The 21,799-nt window shown below is 42.1% G+C and overlaps 1 protein-coding gene across 1 annotated transcript; it reads left to right on the top strand.

Moving 5' to 3' along the window:
- The first annotated feature begins 1,308 nt into the window (after positions 1 to 1,308).
- On the top strand, positions 1,309 to 20,875 carry bysl (bystin-like). The gene is made up of 7 exons (XM_020531154.2): positions 1,309 to 1,777; positions 7,000 to 7,165; positions 8,799 to 8,937; positions 12,181 to 12,314; positions 17,846 to 18,006; positions 19,679 to 19,781; positions 20,471 to 20,875. The coding sequence occupies exons 1-7, from the start codon at positions 1,345 to 1,347 to the stop codon at positions 20,811 to 20,813; spliced, it is 1,479 nt and encodes a 492-aa protein (XP_020386743.2). The 5' UTR covers positions 1,309 to 1,344; the 3' UTR covers positions 20,814 to 20,875.
- Positions 20,876 to 21,799: the final 924 nt, after the last annotated feature.

Genomic DNA, 21,799 nt, shown 5'->3' with positions numbered 1-21,799 from the left:
ATGGAAACTGGTAAAGGGACCAAAGGTGAGTTTAGAGGGCAACTTGTATTTATATAGAATCTTTAATGTCATAAAACATTATGGGTAGAATAAAACTGACTATGGTAATGATGGAATGTGGTGTGTCTTATTGAAATAGATACATGTCGCACAGGCGCAAAACGCAGTGTATTGGCCACGTGGGTCAGGCAGAAGTGGTCAGTGCTTTTTGATCCAGTTTTTTTTTCCTCCCCCCAGGATCTGGGAAAAGAGGGGTATGATTCAGTTTTTGTTTCAACATTTCTGAGGAGGTGTTGATTCAGAGGGGTATTATAAAAACAAAGTATGATACTCAGCCACTTAATGCGATATTGGAGCCCAGACATTTTGTCGAAAAATAGGTTTTAAGAAGAATTTAAAATAAAAGGGAGATAGAGAAGCGGAAAAATGTAGGGTGAGTATTTCAGAGCCTGGAGGCCTAGGGAAGGTATAGCCATCAATGCTGGAGTGATTAAAATCAACAAAGTACAACAAGTTAGAATTAGAAGTGCATGGGTCATTGAGTTGAAGACAAAATGTTACGATGCCAGTAAAACTGATGGAACCTCATTCAATAGGCATGCTTAGACTCATGGAGACCTTATACAGGGAAAAAGGCCTTTCAGCCCATCTTGTCCTTTGCTGGTCATCAAGCATCTATCCATTCCAGTCCCATTTTCCAGCACTCAGTTCATAGCCTAGTATGTTATGGTATTTCGAGTGCTCATTTAAATGCTTTTAAATATCTTAACGGTTCCCACCTAAACCATACTTTTAAGCAGTAATTTCCAGACACCGACCCAAATGGAAGAAATTCCCCCATAAACCTCCTGCTCTTTACCTTAATGCTGTGTCCCTCCCGTCATCTCCCCCCGCTATTAACTCCACTATTAAGAGGAAAAGATCTTTCTACCTACTTTATCTATGACCCCACAACTTTGTAGACCTCAATGAGCCCTTTGTGGTCTAAGGAAAACAATCCCAGTCTAACTGGGTGCGTTCCGAGGAAGGCTCACTGGACCCGAAACATTAACCATGACTTCTCCCCACAGATGCTGCCAGACTTGCTGAGCTTTTCCAGCAATTTCTGTTCTTTTGCCCCAGTCCAATTTACAGGGGAATAATTTACAGGGGCAGAGACCGTGGGACAGATTGGATGAGCTCTTTCAAAGGGCCAGCATCAGCAGGACAGGCTGGAAGGCCTGCTTCCGATTAAAAGGAAGCAACAAGTATGGAAAGAGACCAAGTGGGAGAAAAGCAGGGAGGAGCAATTGGGTAGAATGAAACTGACTATGGTAATGATGGAACGTGGTGTGTCTTATTGAAATGGATACATGTCGCGCAGGCGCAGGAGGCAGTGTACTGGCCACGTGGGTCGGGCAGAAGTGGTCGGTGCTTTTTGATCCGGTGTTTTCCCCCCGGGATCTGGGAAAGGAGGGGTACGGTTCCGTTTTTGTTTCAACGTGTCTGAGGAGGGGCTGGTGCTTTAGTTTCGGCGGGGTGATGCCGAAAGCGAAGGCGGCTAAAGGCAGGCTAAAGGAGTCCAGGGGCCTGGCCTTGGCCGATCAGATCCTGCAGGAAGATGCCGTCAAACCGATCAGCCGCATCAAGAAGCGGGGCCGGGGCGACGAGGCTGACGATGAGTACGTGGACGAGAAACTGTCCCGCAAGATCCTGGAGCAGGCCAGGATTCAGCAGGAGGAGCTGGAGGCAGAGCATGGAGTCGGCAAGAAGAAGAGACCCCAAACCACGGTCCTGGGTAGGTCTGACTGCACCGTACGGCCAGAAAGCGCGGGGGCCGGGGGTCTCAAAGTGTTGTAACAGGTTTGGTGTTAAATCCGCATCACCCAAGGTTGCCAAAGCAGTTTCGAAAAATAGTTAACCAGGCTAAACAAGTGTTGGAATATCGTATGATCTGGAATTCTATCCAAATTTAAGGGAAAGCTGGATAAGCGCACGGGGAAGAAATAAATGCTGAGCAACTTCGATGAAAATCGTCTGAAGCATGAACACCAGCATTTAGTTGGCCGAATGGCCTGACTGAAGGTGCTTTTGATGTGTTCAGTTGAAATAATAACCCATTTCTTTACAGAATCTAACAATCCTACTATTTACATTTTCTGTGTGGTGTGGTGACTCTAAGACCACAGTTGATGAATACAAACTATCTTTTTTTCTTTTGTTGAGCCCAGAAGTGAACATTCAGGTCTGTACTGTCACTTTCAATGAGAAATCAAGTTAGACCCTTCATTGCATTTGCTGTTTTCTTGCTGGTGAAGAAAAAAACAACTTGATTCCTTTTTAACAGCTATAATTGAACCTGTATCCATCACCCTAGCAGATTCTGCCTTACAGGTATTCACCTCTTACTGTGTTGGTATAATTGTCGATTGTCTCAGGACCCTTCACCATTAAGTCATTGGTAACTTTCTGTTTATGTACAGTATTGTCTCCAAACCCTTCTTTTTCAAAAAAAAAACCCTCTTGAAGCTCCTGTTTAGCTTCTTCTCCGTGGAGGACGACCCTGAAGAAGAGTTATTTTGGACTTCTTTTTATTAACTTGTGGGATGTGGGCATTGCTGGCTGGCCAGCATTTCTTCTCTGTCCCTGGTTGCCCTTGGAAAGGTGGTAGTGAGCTGCCTTCTTGAACGGCTATAGTCTACCCGCTGTCAGAGGGAATTCTAGGATTTTGACCCAGCAACAGTGAAGAAAAAGTGTATATTTCCAAGTCAGGATGGTGAGTGGCTTGGAGGGGATTTGAAGGTGGTTGGGTGTTCCCATATATCTGCTGCCCTTGTCCTTCTAGATGGAAGTAGTCATGGGTTTGGAAGGTGCTCTTTGAGGATCTTTGGTGAATTTCTGCAGCGCATCTTGTAGATGCTACACACTGTTGCTACTGATGATTTTCCGTGAGTATGACTATGTCAGGCTGTGTTCACTAGTCTGTGAGACAGCTCTCCCAATTTTGGCACTAGCCCCCACGTGTCAGTAAGGAGGACTTTGCAGGGTCTACAGGGCTGTTTCTGCCGTTGTCTCTTCTGGTGCCTAGGCCGATGCCAGGTGATCCATCTGGTTTCATTTCTTTGAGACTTTGTAGTGATTGGTACAACTGAATGGCTTTCTAGGCCATTTCAGAGGGCAATTGAGAGTCAACCACATTGCTGTGGGTCTGGAGGCAAATGTAGACCAGACCATATGAGGATGGTGGATTTCCTTCCCTGAAGGACATTAGTGAACCAGATGGGTTTTTCCGACAATCGATAATGATTTCATGGTCATCGGTAGATTCTTAATTCCAGACCTTTTCATAAAAAGTTCTGCCATGGCAGGATTCAAACTTGGAATCCCAGAACATCAGCGATCGCCTTCCCGATGACATTGATGATTTTTCTCTCTCTGTAGATGTTGCCAGACTTGGTGAGTTTTTAAGTGAAGAGTAAGTCCTCCAAGTAGGTGTTATGTACCTACTTGTAAAAACTGGAAATTGCTTTATTCTGTTAATGTGTAATACATTAGGACATTAATGATGTATTGTTTTGCCAATGGATCCTTTGAACTTTTGGAATATTTAGGGACATAGGAACAGGAGTTGACTATTCAGCCTGTTGAGCCTGCTCTAGATTCAATATGATCACAGCTAATTATCCAATTCAATGTCTTTTTCCCACACTATCTCCTTACCCCTTTATATCATTGGTCTTGGAAATCTGTCAATCAAACCAATGCAATGAATGAGCTTCCACAGCCCTCTGGAGTATACAGTTTCAAAGATTCATGTTCCCCCAAAGTTTTTAAAAAAAACTTCTCATCTCAGTTCTGATAGGCTTCCCCATTATTTTCAAATTGTGACTCTTGGTTCTAGACTTTCCAACCAGAGGAAACCCCTTGTCTGCATCTTTCCCGTCTGTCACTTCAAGTATTTTGTAGATTCCAATGAGATGACCTCTCACTCTATAGAATATCATCACAGTTTCCTCAGTCTCTCTTCAAGGATAGTTCAACATTTTGAGATCTGGTGGAATTTCAGAGCACCCGCTCTATAGTGGTATTACCCTCCTTTAAGGCGAGGGCACCAAAACTGCACATGCTGTGCACTCTGGGTGCAGTCAAACCAAGTTTCTGTATAATTGAAACAAGACTTCACGATTCCTGTACTCAAATCCTGTTAACATGGAGAAAGGCTAACGTACCATTAGCCTTCCTAATTGCCTGTTGCACAGGATTCTCTGGTACAATCAGAAAATGGTAAAAATGTGTAGCAGCTGAAATGGAAAGGAATGGGAAAATAAGTTAAGATTTGGATGGAGATTGTTAATCTGATCATCTTTTTAGTTTGTGGTATCAGTAAGTTGTACACCTAACTCGAAGTGGATTTTGTGTACAGTTCCTCTAGATTTTGGAACTGGATTATTTTCTCTTTCCTTTTCCACAGGAATTTGGAAAGGGTTGTTTTCAATTGTGGGGCTTTAAAGCAAAGTATGCATGTGTCTTTGTAAAGTACGAAAACAAAAAAGTGATTATAATGTTAATAAGTTAGGTATTGAAATTGGTCTCACAAAGTACTGAAAACAAACAATCTGTTATCTTCTCATGGTAATTGATAAACATCACTCAACCATTGTGTTGTGAAATCTCTGATCCTAGACCCTGCTCGCCAGTTGTAAAAATGTGGACCAAGGAAAAAACTGACTAAAGTATGTTTTCATGCATACTCTGAAGGTAGAGCAAAGAAATTGTAAGTTGATTTTTATCAAGGAAGATGTGGGGATGTGCATTTTGTTTTTTTTTTATTTGGCATTCCATGAAGACACTTTGTACAGACTAAAGAGAGTCACTTCAGTCTCACCTACTGCTCTGTATGGTCACCTTGCTGACCAGCTTCCTCATTTATATCTGGTCTCATCTTACCAAGTGAGATAACAAGGTGTAGAGCTGGATGAACCCTTCAGAAGGGTCTAGGCCCGAAACGTCAGCCTTCCTGCTCCTCTAATGCTGCTTGGTCTGCTGTGTTCATCCAGCTCTACACCTTGTTATCTCAGATTCTCCAGCATCTGCAGTTCCTACTACCTCATCTTACCAAGTGTTTTCTTGGTCTACCTTTGAAAAGAAGCATGATGTACTTGTGTGAACAAGAAGCTATCTTATTGTGATATGGGAACAAATTACTGCAGATGCTGGAATCTGTACTGAAAACAACAAATGCTGGAGATCACAGGCGGGTCAGACAGCATCTATGGAGAGACAGCAAGCTAAGGTTTTAAGCCTAGATAACTCTTCATCAAAGCTTCACCATTTGTTGTTTTCAATCTTATTGTGATATTGTCCTCCGTTTGCAGTTGGGCAGAAACTCCACAGAAGATAGGGCTACTCATAAGTGACCAGTCCTGCTGTGACTTCCAACAATAGCCATCTGCAACACTGCACATTTCTGACTTCAAATGGAGAAACTGACAGCAATAATTCAACATTAATGAGTTGACGCACACTGGTCTATATACCTTGAAAAATTATACCTTGTACCATACATGGCTTGATGTGGTAGGATGCATATAGACGGTGAATAACAATGTCAGTCAGGGAATAGGTCCTGTGGGATTGTACCCAGTCATGACTGAACTGGGAAGGGAAAGCTGCTATTACTTTCTTAAGTAAAGTGAAAGATGGACCATATAAAATTATCTATAGACCTACTTCCTTGTTATTTTTTAATATTTTTAATAAAATATGTTCCCTTGATTATGCATCATTTCAGATTAACAGGAGTTCAGAGCCAGGCTGAAGAAAATACAACATAGATCTCTCGGTGTTTGAAAAGATTGAGCATTTTGATATTCAAAATGCTAACCTCCCATTCCTTGACATAACTTTAGTACAGTCTTAAGGTCTTTGGTTTATTTCAGGGTGCTGAAATTACTTGCCTGTCTCTAAGACCCAGTAGTATTGTTCAGTTTGAATACACTCAATTCTTATTTTATCTGCTACTTGTGGAGTGCTGTATCGCTCTGGATACAGGGCATAATTTCAGTAAAAACAAAGTCTTGAAATTTGCACTTGCTTTTCTCCAGTTTTTGGGTAATCTTGGAAAAACTGCCAAACCGATTGCATCAGCTGCTGAGTTGTTTTCAGATCAATATTGCTATAAACCCTTTTGTAAGAAGGATTAAGACCATTTGTGTGTTTTGCAATGCAGAGTTGAACTGCTGAGGTTGGTAAATGGGGAGAAACTATCGCTAACTGGCTGAAAAATGAGGAACTCAAAAGCACCCATTATTAAGGTGACTAGCTGAAGAACCAAAGGAGACATGAGGAATATCCTTTTATTTTGCAGGATGAATAGTTATGATCTGGAATGCACTGTCTCCACTGGTGGAGATAGATTCAGTAAGGATTTCAGACTGGAATTGGATAAGCACCCGAAGAGAGAACATTTGCAGGATGACAGCGAGAGGACTGAGGAGTGGAATCAACTGAGTTGCTCTTGCTGAGATCCAGCACAGGCATAACTGTTCAATGGCCTCTGTTTGCGTTGTAACCATTGAATGAATCTGTCTACATTTATTGCCAATGTCTAGAAAAAGAGAAATAACATCACTTTGGTGAATTTAGACAAGGCTTCAACAGAGAGGCTGAAAGGATTGGGCACATAGAAACGTTGGCTTGCCATATTCAGTGCAGGCTACTGTAACAAAATGCCTGTCTGTGGCACTGAAAGGACTCAGTCTGTATTACATGTAGAAAATTACCATCTTGGCTTCTAGATCCTCTATATTGTCTTACGAATTTGCAGCCTTACACAGAATCCTTGAACACCTTTAGAAATTTGGGTCAAAAGGGTCATGCGAGAGGTGACGGGTTCACCTTCATTAAAAGCTGCTGGAAGCAAAACAAGGGAATGAATGGTTAAGCATAACTATGGAATTAGGAAGAAGAGGACCCCCCACCCCGTGCTTGTTGTTATGAAATGTCTTCTGACTTATGTAGGCACAAGTTCGAAGAGTAAAGGTTCTGACTCCGATTCGGATGATGAATGGCCTACACTGGAGACAGCTGCGGCGATGGCAAAGGAAGACTATTGTAAGGAAGTCATTGTGAACCCTGAGGATGAAAAGGCGATCGATATGTTCATGAGCAAAAATCCACCATTAAGGTAATGTCGAGAAAACATTAAGGCCCATTGCTTTTTTGTACTTATTTGGAAGTGACTGCCTCAGTAGAAAAACTCAGTAATTTCTACCCTATGCCTGCTCCATTCTTCACCTACTGAAGCCACCTGTTTTTTTTTTAATTCCAGTTTTGGTCTGGAATATTAAAAATTGTCAAGTTGGACTTTTACTACCAATGGGTAGAACATTACCGGGGACAGCCTATGGTGGCTGGTGCTGTGTAGAGTGGCTTTAGTGGTTGCCAGAGGGAAGTGCAAGTGTTTTTTGAATCTGAAATTGTAGGGATGGGGAGTCATAGAATTGTACAGCCCTGAAACAGACCCTTTGGTCCAACTCTTCTACACTGAACAGATATCCTAAATTAATGTCGTCCCATTTGCCAGCATTTGGCCCATATCCCTCTAAATACCACATCAGCTATGTTTGTAATGCACACCACTTTTTTTTGAAAAGATATGTGTAGTATTCACAAATCTTTTGAACACCCTCGTAGGAATGAAGGGAGAGTTGCAGAAAATATGTGGTCAAATTAGTACATTTAATTAATTCCACCATCTCATGCACCCCTCCCATGGCACCCCTCTGTCCAAGAAATCATGCCTTGGGTGCAAATCCAGTTGTGATTGTCAGCAGGCAGTTATCTCTGGGTGAGTGGGTGCGTGGGTGCAGATTAGGGTGAATGCCAGAGCTGATCTTTATTTTCTCAGCTGACATGTTTGTGTACACTGTCCAGCAGTGATCCCTGTGCAGTGCTCAGAAGCACGGAGAAGTCAATACCTTTGAGTCCTCTCAGCCCACCTGCTGACGTCAGTATACCAACGTCTAGTATAGTGTCCCAGTGCAGTCTCTGCAATCTGAAAAATCCAACACAGAAAAGGGATTAAATTTCTGCTTTTGTGTATGTATGTGCCCAGTGTAACACTGGATGATGAATGTATTCACAGAATTGGTATGAGTGAGGGTTAGCTATTCTTAACGATGTTATAATGGTCTTGAGGCCTCCAATGCCATGTTCCTTTAGATATTTTCAAATTGGCTTGTTCAGAGATGATACGGCACAGCTGTGGAGCAGGTGGGACTTGAACCTGGGCCTTCTAGCTCAGAGATAGGGACATTCCATTGTGCCGCAAGGGCCCCTTGTCATGTTCCTCTATACTGTCAGTAAGTGTGGAAGTAGATGTCAAATAATGATCAACCCTTAAATTTTGAGCCCACACAGGTATTAGATGTGCAAGTATTTTGGCTGCACACAGGGGGCAGCACGATGGCTCAGTGGTTAGCACTGCTGCCTCACAGCGCCAGGGACCCGGGTTCGATTCCACCCTTGGGCAACTGTCTGTGTGGAGTTTGCACATTCTCCCCGTGTCTGCATGGGTTTCCTCCGGGTGCTCCAGTTTCCTCCCACAGTCCAAAGATGTGTAGGCTAGGTGGATTGGCCATGCTAAATTGCCCGTAATGTTCAGGGATGTGTCGATTAGGGGTATGGCTTTGGGTGGGATACTCTGACGATCAGTGTGGACTGGTTGGGCCAAAGGGCCTGTTTCCACACTGTAGGGATTCTATGATCTATGATACACATGCACTGCTCAGTTAACTTTTTCTTGTTTTTCACTGAAGGCGTACACTTGCCGACATTATCATGGAGAAGATCACAGAGAAGCAGACAGAAGTGGAGACAGCCATGTCTGAATTCTCTGGCCGACCTATGCCTCAGCTTGATCCCAGGGTCCTGGATGTTTATAAAGGCGTGCGTGAGGTAAAGTGTTCCGCCAAGTCCATTGTAAAATATGTATTATTGACCAAAAGTGGTCATGACAGGTATACTGAATGCTGTTTATAATAATTTGCTATATCCAGCTTTGCCAGTAGAGGGAGTGCAGTGTGGTGAGTGATCAGAACTGCTTCCAACTCAATGTAGGGAAGTCTAAAACAAGAGGGCATAGGTTTAAGGTGGGAAGGGGAAAGATTTAAAAGGGACCTGAGGGGCAACCTTTTCAAACAGAGGGTGGTGCGTGTATGGAACAAGCAGCCGGATGAAGAGATAGAGGAGGGTTCAATTACAACTTTTAAAAGACATTTGGACAGGTACTTGGATAGGAAAGGTTTAGAGCAATATGGGCCAAATGTAGGCAAGTGGGACTAGTTCAGTTTAGGAAACCAGGTTGGCATGGACAAGTTGGGCCGAAGGGCTTGTTTCCTTGCTGTATGCCTCTATGACATGATATTGACCAACACAGCTTAAGTGACTTTGTGTATAAGCACACCTTGAGCTTTCTGATGTCTGCAGGGGAAACGTCTTCCTCAGGAATGCCAATTGACAGCTAATGAAGCATTTCCAATAAGGCAGGACCTCAAAAAAAAAACTCTCATCTAAAATCCTGCAGTCCCTATTGAAATGTATTCCACACCCCAATAAACTGTTGACAGCCACACCTCTCTGTAGTCCATTTCCTGGTTGACTGCAGACTTAGCCAACTGCAACCTGGGGGAAAAAACCCAAGCAGTTAGGTCTCAGCTTTCAACCTTCCAAGGAAAATCTGGACAATCCACAACTACTTGAGGACAGGCCAGGAAGTGTAGCCAACTTGCTGCACAAGTGGAACAAGGGACAGCTGAAATTATGACTGTGACTGTCCCAATCTGCCCATTGCCCATTTTGTGAACTCCTGTCCTGAGAGAGAGGGAATCCTTGTGGTATCCCAGTTATTCACACTGTGTCATTGTCATTGTTATGGTTTGTCATCAAAATCCCTTCCTAACAGCACTGTAGAACAGCACCCTATACCCCAAGGATTGCAGCACTTGAAGGCAGCTCATCACTGCCTTATCATCGAATCCCTACAGCAGGCCATTCGGCCCATGGAGGAGCGGCAGGTACTCAAAAGAAGATCCCACCCAGCCCCACCTCCCTACCCGATCCCTGTAACCCTGCGTTTCCCATGGGTAATCCACCTGAACTATACATCCCTGGACACTATAGGCAATTTATCGTGGCTAATACACCTAACCTGCACATCTTTAGACAGTGGGAGAAAACCGGAGCACCTGGAGGAAATCCATGCAGACACAGGGAGGATGAGCAAAGTCCACGCAGACAGTCACCCGAGGCTAGAATTGAATTAAGGTGCCTGGCACTGTGAGGCAGCAGTGCTAACCACTGAGCCACCGTGCACCCTTGTCCAGGGCAATTAGGAATGGGCAATAAATGCTGGTCCAGCCAGCGACGCTTGTATCCTATGAATGTTTTTAAAAATATTTTCATAATGCAGCATATTTCTTACTTATTTTTAAAAGCTAAACTTACTTTCTTGCCACCCCCCCAGATATTTGCACCACCTCCCAGCTGAGAAATCTTGTAGATTATTTATCTGAAAATAGGTTTTTTTGAGAGAGATTAATTTTGCTTCCTGCTAATGCCCCCGCCCCCACAATCCTGTGGATGGGAGCTCTTGAGTTGTAAAGAGTTTAACCTCTATTCTGATTCTGTCACAGTATACTATGAAAGTGTTAGGTACATTACTTCATCCATACCTACAAATCCATCGTCACCACCTGGCAGGAACTCTCAGCCCTGAGGATTCTGACCTTTTCCTTTCATTGACTAGGCCCCATCCCCTGGAATTTCTCCTCTAAACATTCTCCTCCTCCATTCTCAGACGAGCCTTTAAAGCTCTGCATTCTGACTTGAGCATTTAGTCTCCCACTCTTGTTTCTGAAGAGGCAGCTACCACTGGTACAAGTAGAGCTAAATTGGGACTGGAGCAAGTTTAGTTTATTTTTTTTTTGTTTGCTGAGCTTTTTCATCCTATACCTCTAGATACAAAGCCAAGAAATGATCAATTTGATACCTGCTTAATTAAACTGGTACTGACAATGATTTGTCACTTATACTTTGCTTGAGGGCTGTTTCCTAGCTTATTGCTTATGTTTCAATCTTGAACAATTTTCTTGGTAGTTTTCTGTCAGCAGTACTATGTAATTCCCCTATTATGGTCTCTTCACTCCATTTGAAATTTTAAGCCTTCAGGTGTGGATTTCTAAGAGGCCTGTCACAACGTTTCTCTGAATTGAGCCTCTGGTTTCACAGTCCTTGCTATTATTTATTATTTCCTCTATCCTAAAATTGGTTTCGTCTGGAATTTTTTGTTATCTTATTATTGATAGTCCTTTAAATTTTAATTGTATGTCATAGACATTTCTGGTCCAAAATGTTTTCTTTTACTCCTTAAAGATTAGAAAAATGATTGAAAGGAAACTTTGTGCAACAGCCCCTTCTTAAAAAAAAAGGTTAAAAGGTGGATTTTTTAAAATCCCTTTCCAATTGAGGGATGTGGACATTGTTAGCTAGGTCAGTATTTATTGCTCACCCCTAATTGCCCTTGAGAAGGTGGTGTGTTAGCTAGGTCAGTATTTATTGCTCACCCCTAATTGCCCTTGAGAAGGTGGTGCCTTCTTGAACTGCTGCGGTCTAAAAGATTTTACCATGCTTTGTAGTATACTGGTATGAATCCTTAAAGATATTAGTTTACTGATTATTCCCACCTCTATCTATCTGTCCTACGCATTGATCTAAGGTGAGCATTAGGAACTGCTCTCATTCTGTGACAGAGTTAGTCACCTGTATAAATAATTAAGTTGATAGCTTCTTTTTCCTTCGGCTTCTCCTGCCATTTGTTTCCTGGGAAAAGTTCTTCTCTCGTGCTGGGGAATATGTGTGTCATGATCAATTTTGCGAAAAGACATTAGGCACATCTGTCAATTGTGTTGAAACGCAGTCCTATGTTTTTTCTTCATTAAACCATTGACAACTGGAATCTCCTTTCTCAACTAGGTCCAATGTCCTTTGTAGGTATATGAATTTTTCCACAACTATTATTTATTGAAACGTGTCTGTCTTTAACATTTGAAGCTGGAATGATAGAGTATATCATTCTGTATTAATTGAATACTGTAATGGTTTAACAAAAATGGTTAAATTTTGTCTCTTGATTTCCAACAGGTATTGTGCAAGTACAGGAGTGGGAAACTCCCCAAAGCATTTAAGATTATCCCAGCATTGTCAAACTGGGAACAGATCTTGTACATCACTGAACCAGAAAGCTGGACAGCGGCAGCCATGTATCAGGCAACAAGGTAAGGCGGACCTGCACTGTGTGCCCCTTTGAGTCCAAAGCATCTCTTCTCTGAACTGCTTCTAATACATTTGCATCCTTTCTTAAATAAGGAAACCAGTATTGCACACACTACTTTAGATGTGGTCTTGCCTCATTCTTCATCACTGAAGCATAACCCCCTTACTTTTGTTTTTAATTCCCCCACAATAGACAATAACATTCCATTAACTTTCCTAATTACTTGTTCCTTCATCCTAACCTTTTGCAATTCACGCAGTAGGACATCCTGATCCCTTTGCATCTCAGAGGTCTGAAATATCTCACTATTTACAATACTTCTTTTTTTATTATTCTTCCTGCAAAATGGACATTTTCATATTTTGCCTCAGTTATACAACATTGCCAGTGTTTTTCCCACTCATTTAACTTCTCTTTTATAGCCTCCCTATGTACTCTTCATACTCTACTTCCATTCCTGTCTTTGTAGTGACTATGGCTTTGATCGTTTTATCCAAGACATTTATAAAAACTGCAAAAAATTGAGGTTCCAGTACTGATTACTGGCAACATACAACGAGTGGTATGCCACAATCTGAAAATGAACTGTCTGTGCCTACTGTTCCCTGTTGGCTAACCATTCTTGTATAGTTCACCTGAAGTGTGATGACCCTCTGCTTACACCACCACCAGTCATCTCTCCATTATGAGAGAGCAGCACTGTGGTCTGGTTGGACTATAGGACCATAAGGCAAAGAACCCATTCGGCTCATCGAGTATGCTGTGCTGCTATGTTTCTCAACCCCCTCCTCCTTCTCCCAGTAACCCTTGATCCCTTTACCAATCAAGAACCTATCTATGTCTGTCCTAAATACACGGAATGATTTGGCCTCCATAAGCTCTGCAGCAATGAGTTCCACAGATTAACCACCTGAAGAGTCCCTCCTCATCTCAATTCTAAAAGGTCCTTCATTCTGAGGGCAGTGCCCTCAGGTCCTAGTCTCTCCAACTAGTGGAAGCATCTACTCCATGTCTACTCAATCCAGGCCTCTTAGTATTTAAAGTTTCAATCAGATCCCACCCCTACCCCCCCCAAATCTTTCTAAGCTCCATTGAGTACAGATCCATATAACAGTCTCATATAACAAACCTCTCATCCCCAGGACTGTTCCTATAAACCTCTTCTAGACCCTGTCCAACACCAATGCGTCCTTTCTTAGATACAGGGGTTCTGAACCCATCACAATATTCCAAATGTGGTCTGACCAGAGACTTATACAGCCTTCGCAGTACATCTCTGCTCGTGTACTCTAGCTGTCTTGAAATGAATACTAACATTGCATTTGCTTTCATAACTGCCAAATGAACCAGTATGTTAACCTTAAGAGAATTCTGAACTAGGACTCCCAAGTCCCTTTTGTGCTTCAGATTTCCAAAGACTTTCCCCCATTTAGAAAATAGTGTATGCCTTTATTCTTCCTACCAAAGTGCATAACGTCACACTTTCCCACATTGTGTTCCATATGTTACTTCTTTTGCCCACTCTCCTAGCAAGCATGTCTAAGTTCCTCTGCACCCTCCCAGCTTCTTCAACATTACCTAACCTTCCCCCAGCTTTGTGCCATCTGCAAACTTAGCAACAATGCCCTTGGTTCCTTTGTCCGGATCATTAATGTATATTGTGAATAGTTGTGTTCCCAACACTGACCCCTGCAGAACTCCACAAGCCACCAGCTGCCATCCTGAAAAAGACCACTTTATTCCCGCTCTCTGCCTCCTGCCAGTCAGCTGATCCTCTGTCCGTGCCAATACCTTGCTCCTAACACCATGCACTCTTATTTAGCGATGTCCCGTGTGGCACCTTGTCAAAGGCCTTCTGGAAATCCAAATAGATTATGTCCATTGGCTCTCCTTTGTCTAACTTGCTTGTTACCTCCTCAAAGAATTCTGACATCTGTCAGGCATGACCTCCTCTTGATGAAGCTTCACGTGAACTGTATAAGAATGATTAGCCAACAGGGAACCGTAGGTATAGACAGTTTCTTTTCAGATTGTGGCACACTACTCGTTACAGACTCAGCCTGTTTTACCATGCACTTCCGAGTACTCCGCAATCTCATCCTTAATAATAGACTTTAAAATCTTATCATTGACCAAGGTGAAGCTAACTGGCCTATAGTTTCCTGAATTCTGCCTCCCTCCCTTCTTAAGCAGGAGTGTTGCATTAGCCATTTTCCAGTCCTCTGGGACCCTCCGTGACTCCAGTGATTCCTCAAAGATCGCCACCAATGCCTCTACAATCTCCTCAGCTATCTCCTTCAGAACTCTGGGATGTAGTCCATCTGGTCCAGGTGATTTATCCACCTTCAGACCTTTCAGCATCCCCAGCACCTTCTCCTTAGTGATGGCCATTACTCTCACCTATGCCCCCTGACTCTCTAGAAATTCTAGTATGCTACTGGTGGTCTTCCATTGTGAAAAACTAATGTAGAGTACCAGTTACCTCTGCCATTTTTTTGTTCTCCATTACTACATCTCCTGCCTCATTTTCCAGTGGTCCAGTGTCCACTTTTGCCTCTCTGTCAGCTTTGGATATCTAAAAAAAATCTCCTGCAATCTTTTATGCTACTAGCTCGCTTACCCTCATATTTCACTGCCTCCCTGCTTACTGCTTTTTTTTTGTTTATCATCTGCTGGATTTTTATGGCTTCCTGAGCCTCTGGCTTTCCACTAATCTTCACCACATTCATACATGGACAGCAGTGGCAGATGGTATTTAACCCAGTTAAGTGTGAGGTGATGCACTTTGGAAGAAGAAATCAGATGAGGGAATATTTAATGAGTGGCAGGATACTGGGTAGCTTAGAGGAACAGAGGGATCTTGTGGTAATTATTCAGAGATCCCTGAAGTTGACCGAGCACATGAATAGGGTAGTTGAGAAGGCATATGGGACACTTGCACATGGGTCAGTCGTGCCATAAAGAGCGAGGAGATAATGTTGGAGTTGTACAGAGCGTTGGTTAGGCCACGGCTGGAGTGTTGTGTGTAGTTCTGGTCACCTCAAAACAGGAAGGGTGTGATAGCACGAGAATGGATACAGAGGAAGTTCACCAGGATGTTGCCTGGGATGGAGAAATTGAGCTATAAGGAGAGACTACGTAGGCTTGGATTTTCTTTAGAGCAGAGAAGGCTGAGGTGGGGGGGACATGATTGAGGTGTATAGGATTATGCGGGACATGGACAAATGAGTAGGGAGCAGCTTCTCCTTGGTTGAGGGGTCATAGTTTTAGGGTAAAGAGAAGGCGATTTAGAGGGGATTTGAGGAAACAAAAACATTTTCACTCAGCGGGTGGTGGGAATCTGGAATGCACTGCCTGGGAAGGGAAGGTAGTGGAAGCCAGAAATCTTACAACCTTTCAAAAAAAATTTGGATGAGCAGTTGAAATATAACATTCAGAGATATGGGACAAGTCCAGGAAATTGGGATTAGCGCGCTTTTTAAGTGGGAGCAGACTTTGGTGCAGACTTGATGGACTGAAGAGCCTTTTCTGCACTGTATGACTGTATGATATTGAATGTTTTTTTTGCTTTTATGCTGTCCCTGACTTGCCATGTCAGCCATCATTGCTTCATCCTCCCCTTAGTATGTTGTTTCTTCCCTGAGATGAATTTCTGCTGTGCCTCCTGAGTTACCCCCAGAAATTCCTGCCATTGCTGCTCTACCATCTTCCTTGCTGGGCTCCCCTTCCAATTTACTCTGGCCAGCTTCTCCCACGTATATTTATAGGTACCTTTATTCAATTGTAATACCACTACATCTGATTCTAGCTTCTCCCTCTCAAACTACAGGGTGATTTCTATTATATTTTGGTCACTGCTCCCCTCCGGTGTTTTCACCTCAAGGTTAACCTTCACCTTAATCAAGTCTGCCTCATTACACATCACCAAATCCAGAATTGCCTGTTCCATAGTGGGCTCTACCACAAACTTTTCCCAAAATAAAAATCTCATGGATATTCCACTAATTCCTTTTTCTTGAAATCCACTATCAACTTGAGTTTCCCTGTCCACTTGCATATTGAAGCCCCCATGCTTATTGCTGGAGTGCCTTTCTTACATGCTCTTTCTATCTCCTGATCTATTTTCTTCTACTGCTAGGAGGCCTCCAAAGTATTCATATCAGGGTCTGTTTCTACTTTGGGTTCCTCAACTCTACCTGTACAGATTCTAAGTTTTCTGACTAAATATTACTTCTTGCTATCAATTTAATTTCATTTCTTACCAATCAGGCAATCCCACCCTCTCTGCTCACCTACCTGTCCTTTCACTAGGATGTGAATCCTTGGTTATTTAGTTCCCAGCCCTGATTCCCTGCAGCATGTCTTTTGTGGTATCCTCATCATAGTACATGCTAACTTCAATCTGCACCACAAGCTCTTTTACCTTGTTTAATATACTGCATGCATTTAAGTACAAAACCCTCAGTCCTGTGTTGACTGCCCCCCTTCTCATAGTTGTCTCCTGTGCCTGAAGTTTCACCTGACCCTTTCTATACTCTCTGTCCTATTACATATTCTGGGAACTTTAATAAACCTCTTCTGAGCCCTCCCCTCACTTTATTTTTTTCCATAGTTTTCCAACTGCAACTGATTCACCTCCCCCAGTATTTAGTTTAAAGTCCTAGTTATGCGATTTGCCAGGACTCTGGTCCCAGTATGATTTAAGTGGAGCCCATCCCATTGGAACAGCTCCGTCCTTCTCCAGTACTGGTGCCAAAGTCCCATTGTTTGTTTGAATTTGTTTCCAATGAACCCATTTCTCCCACACAAATCTTTGAACCAAGCATCTAGCTCTTTAATCTTGTGCCAATTTGCTCATGGTTCAAGTCGTAATCCAGAGATTATTACCTTGTTTTGGTTCTGCTTTTTAATTTAGCCCTTTGCTCATATCCCCTTAGCAGACCCTCTTTGCTGTTTCTACCTACCTACTGTGTCAACTTTACCTATTAGTTAGTCATTCTTTGTTGTTTTTTATATTCTGTCCAGTCTTATGGGACTTGTTTCTCATCTTGATGAAATTATCTGTTTTCGTTAACTTTGAAACTGTCTTTAACTTTACATTTTTCTTTCTTTAACCATAGATGGTGGATCCTCCCCTGGGAATTTTTCTTTCTTACTGGAAGGCATCTATTTAGTATATTCTGAATTGCTGTCTTAAATATGTGCCACTGCATCTCTATTGACTTAATGTTTAACCTAAGTTGTCAGTCCAGTTTAGCTAGCTGTGCTTTTCTTCTCTCACAATGACTCACTTAAATTTAAACTACTAGTCTTATACCCCTCTTCTCTGCCTCAAACTGAATGAAAATTCAATCATTTAATGTATATTGTATGTATTTCGATCATATATGTCATAATATATCATTCAGTCATATATATACAGGATGTAGAAGAGGAAAATGTTTCGGCGTGATTTCACCAATTTTGTATTGAAACAGAAAAACGGTAAAATTTTGATGCTTGCCTAACTTGTTCCTCTTCAAACTCCTATAGGATTTTTACTGCCAATCTGAAGGCAAAGATGGCGCAGAGATTCTATAACTTGGTGCTTTTGCCCCGAATCAGAGATGATATTGCGGAATATAAACGCCTGAACTTTCACCTTTATGCAGCCTTAAAAAAAGCACTCTTCAAACCCGGAGCTTGGTTTAAAGGTAAAAAGGCTTTCCTGTGGTAAAGACAATTAAGAGCACTAATGTAGGGGTAGGGATAGGGATAGGGATATGTACAAGTTCTGTGTTAACTCATGAACAAATTAACCCCTGTAATCATTTTATCACCCATTTGAGCTCCATGATTGTAACAACTGGTACATTCTATCTGGAAATTTGCACCATCAGCAGACTACAGTTGATTTGTACATTTGTCAGTTTCCTTTTTCAGTCATAAGATATGTACTTAGATCCCTAAGCTTCTGTAAATCCCCCTCCTTGCCCTCACTGGGGTTTCCCAGCCACACCTGCGGAAATTGCTGGACTTACCTGGAGTCCAGTATCCATCTTGAGGTGCATGAGTAGGGTGAATAGCCAAGGTCATTTTCCTAGGGTAGGGGAGTCCAAAACTGCAGAGCATACGTTTAAGGCGAGAGGGGAAAGATTAAAAAAAGCACCTGAGGGGTAACTTCTTCACATTGCGGGTGGTGCCTGTATAGAAAGAGCTGCCAGAGGAAGTGGTGGAGGTGGGTACAATTACAATTTTAAAAGGCATCTGGATGGGTACATGAATAGGAAGGATTTAGAGGGATAAGGGCCAAATGCTGGCAAATGGAACTAGGTTGGATTTGGATGTCTGGTCGATGCAGACAAGCTGGACCAATAGATTTGTTTCTATGCTGTATAACTCTGTGTTGCTGGGACTCTAAATTTCTTATCATGAACTGTGTTGATCACAAAGCAATAAATAAACCCAACCTGCACTTGGGTTTTGTTTGAAGAAATTTTGAACTGTAGAAAGTAAGGACTAAGTGCTGGTAATTCCAGGCAGGTAACTGGTGGTTGACAATAAAACAATAATATTGATCTTTAAATGCAGATGTATTTTCCCTGCCTGCACTGAAGGTACCTACTTTTGCTTCAGTAGACTTTGTCATCATCTGAGCGAGTGCTGGCAGATTATTTGTGAGGCACGTCCATTTTAATTTTTGTTGCACATGGACTGCAGTGATTCAAGACGGCAGTTTAGCTCCACCACTTTTTTGAGGGCATTTAGGATGAGTAATGGTCTAGGCATTACACACATATCCTGTGAAGGAATTTTTTTACAAATCATTCAGTTAAGAATGACATTCCCCTCCACCCTCATTGTTGACACACTATGCATTTTTTTGGTCTCATATTTTAATTTAGTAACAATGAAAAGTTGCAGCCTGAGATACTTGCAGATCCTGATGGTTACTGAGAGCACTGAAAGATTTGGAGAAAATGCTTAAAGATACCAAGGAGAAATGTCCCATGTCTGTTCTACGCAATTATTGTGTCTTTTCATTCCTGGCAATAAGTGGATTTTTATTTCAAAACTGAAAATACTGCAGATGCTTGAAAATCTGAAATAAAAATGGAGGTTGCATATCTCTGGCAGCATCTGTGGAGAGAGAAAACGAGTTAATATAACGGGTTTATTGTTTTTATTTTGTTACTGTTCTGGTAAAAAAAAAATCATTAATCTGGCATACTTCGAGCATTTCTTTTTGTTTCATTTCAGTGAGTATTGAACATGTTCATTTGTGTGAGAGAGACGGGGGAAAAGATGTATAATTTGTGAGAAGGCAAGAATACATGCTTGGTTGCAATTTTTTAATTAATGTTTTTCCCCCTCCACATTCCCCAGGTATTCTACTTCCCTTGTGTGAATCTGGCACATGCACGCTAAGAGAAGCTATCATTATTGGGAGCATTCTGACAAAATGCTCTATTCCAGTTCTGCACACCAGGTAATTGTTGGTTTGCATGTTGTACTCTCTAAGTGGAGGGGAGGGAAGGAGAATTTACACATCAAACTGTTTATTTGGTAATCCATGTGTGAACTACTTCTGGGCATTTTGTTTCTGCTAAAGGTGTTATTTAAATATAGGTTGTAACTCCGTTATGAAATTGTGACACTTTTATTGGGGATGTAACGTTTTGCACTTTTGGTGAACCACACACACACACACACACACACACACACACACACACACACACACACTTTCTAATACCACCTTCTAGGTGCAATGCCATCCGACTTTTGAGGTCATCTCTTTGAAACATTTTAGAACATTTTTGTTAAAGATGCTATTTAAATGCAAATTGTTGCTCTCCATAGTGATGAGAGCAGTTCTTCCTCGACCTTGCCTAATTATATTTTAAAATCAGGAAGCAATCAATAAATTCTTGTTTTCAATAATACATTTATGGATGGAGAAAAGTAAGCAGTGGAATGAAAATTGTATGTTGGTTCCAAGATGATGCATGTTTAAAAATACAAATTCAAAATTATTTTCTAAGTTAATTAATCAATTCTTCTAAATTTGAGTGATGATTCCGTGATGCAACGTGCATGAAGGGTTTTTTTTTAATAGTCTGCAGTTTTTGTGATACTGCTATCTCCGTCTCTTTAGCACAATGTATTTTCTGTTAATAGTGCTGCAATGCTGAAGATTGCGGAAATGGAATATAATGGAGCAAACAGCATCTTCCTCCGACTGATGATTGACAAGAAGTATGCGCTTCCCTTCCGAGTAATCGACGCTTTGGTGTTCCACTTCCTGCAATTCAGGACTGATCAGCGAATCCTACCTGTACTGTGGCACCAGTGCCTGCTTACCTTTGCCCAGCGGTATAAGGAGGACCTGTCCTCTGAGCAGAAAGAGTCCTTGCTAGAACTGCTGCGGATCCACTGCCATCCACAGATTTCATCTGAGACCCGACGTGAACTGGTCAACTCCAAGTCAAGGGATGTGGAAGTGGGAATGGCAGTGGAGTGACATTTGGGGCCTTGTGATCTCTGATGTGAATAAATACCTGGATGTGATGGGAAATTAATTGACCCGATGATTGGCTTTCGTTCTCTGTGTAATATTAAGCTCTCACTAGGTCAAAGGAGCAAATCATTATTTATCTGCTACACATCACTTATGAATAATGGTTTATTTTGTGCTTATTCTTTTTGCCTTTTTTTGTTTGAGTTTTTTTTTTAAATGTATATATTCCTTATGGTTATCATACTTTGTTTTCTAATGCTCCTGTGAAGCATCTTGGAATTAGTTGTTTGTAGACACTCTGGTATTTACCCCTAATGACCATTTAAAAAAAAAAAAAAATTCTCTTGTGGGATGTGGCCATTGCTGGTTTGCCAGCTATATTTTATTGCCCATCCCTAGTTGCCCTTGAGGAGGTGGTGGTGAGCTGCCATCTTAAAACACTGCAGTCCACCTGCTGTGGGTTGACCCACAAAGCACTGAAGAAGGGAATTCCATGATTTTGACCCAGTGACAGCAGGTCAGCAATATATTTCCAAGTCAGGATGGTGAGTGGCTTGGAGGGGAACTTGCAGGTGGTGGTGTTCCTATGTATCTGCTGCCCTCGTCCTTCTGGATGAAAGTGGTTATGGATTTGGAAGGTGCTAAGGATCTCTGGTGAATTTCTGCAATGCATCCTGTAAATGGTACACGCTGCTGCTACAAAAGTCAGTGGTGGAGGGAGTGGATACTTGTCGATGTGGTGCCAATCAAGCAGGCATCTTGAGCATTGTTTGAGCTGCACCCATCCAGACAGTTTCTAGATTAGCCCAGCGTTCTGAAACCTGTATGGCACATAGAGTAAAAATTAATAACGGGAAGCCAGATTTGTGTTTCCCTGCATCCCTGACATCAGTTATAAGTCCTTGGCTCAGCGTATACAACAAATGTACACTGCCAGGGACGCGACTGAAGGACTTTTGCAGGAGGAATTTTGGGGATGCACAGAATGT

The sequence above is a fragment of the Rhincodon typus genome, chromosome 25, assembly GCF_021869965.1.
Source record: "Rhincodon typus isolate 14 chromosome 25, sRhiTyp1.1, whole genome shotgun sequence".
In the NCBI taxonomy this organism is placed as follows: Eukaryota; Metazoa; Chordata; class Chondrichthyes; order Orectolobiformes; family Rhincodontidae; genus Rhincodon; species Rhincodon typus.
Note: the sequence above shows the minus strand (reverse complement) of the source record. Positions and strands in the feature narration are given on the sequence as shown.

Bases quoted from the DNA above. Each gene is read 5' to 3' on its own strand.
- bysl (XM_020531154.2), top strand. From the start codon at position 1,345: ATGGATACATGTCGCGCAGGCGCAGGAGGCAGTGTACTGGCCACGTGG. The intron at 1,778-6,999 runs GTAGGTCTGACT...TGACTTATGTAG, and splicing joins ACCCCAAACCACGGTCCTGG to GCACAAGTTCGAAGAGTAAA. The intron at 19,782-20,470 runs GTAATTGTTGGT...TTCTGTTAATAG, and splicing joins ATTCCAGTTCTGCACACCAG to TGCTGCAATGCTGAAGATTG.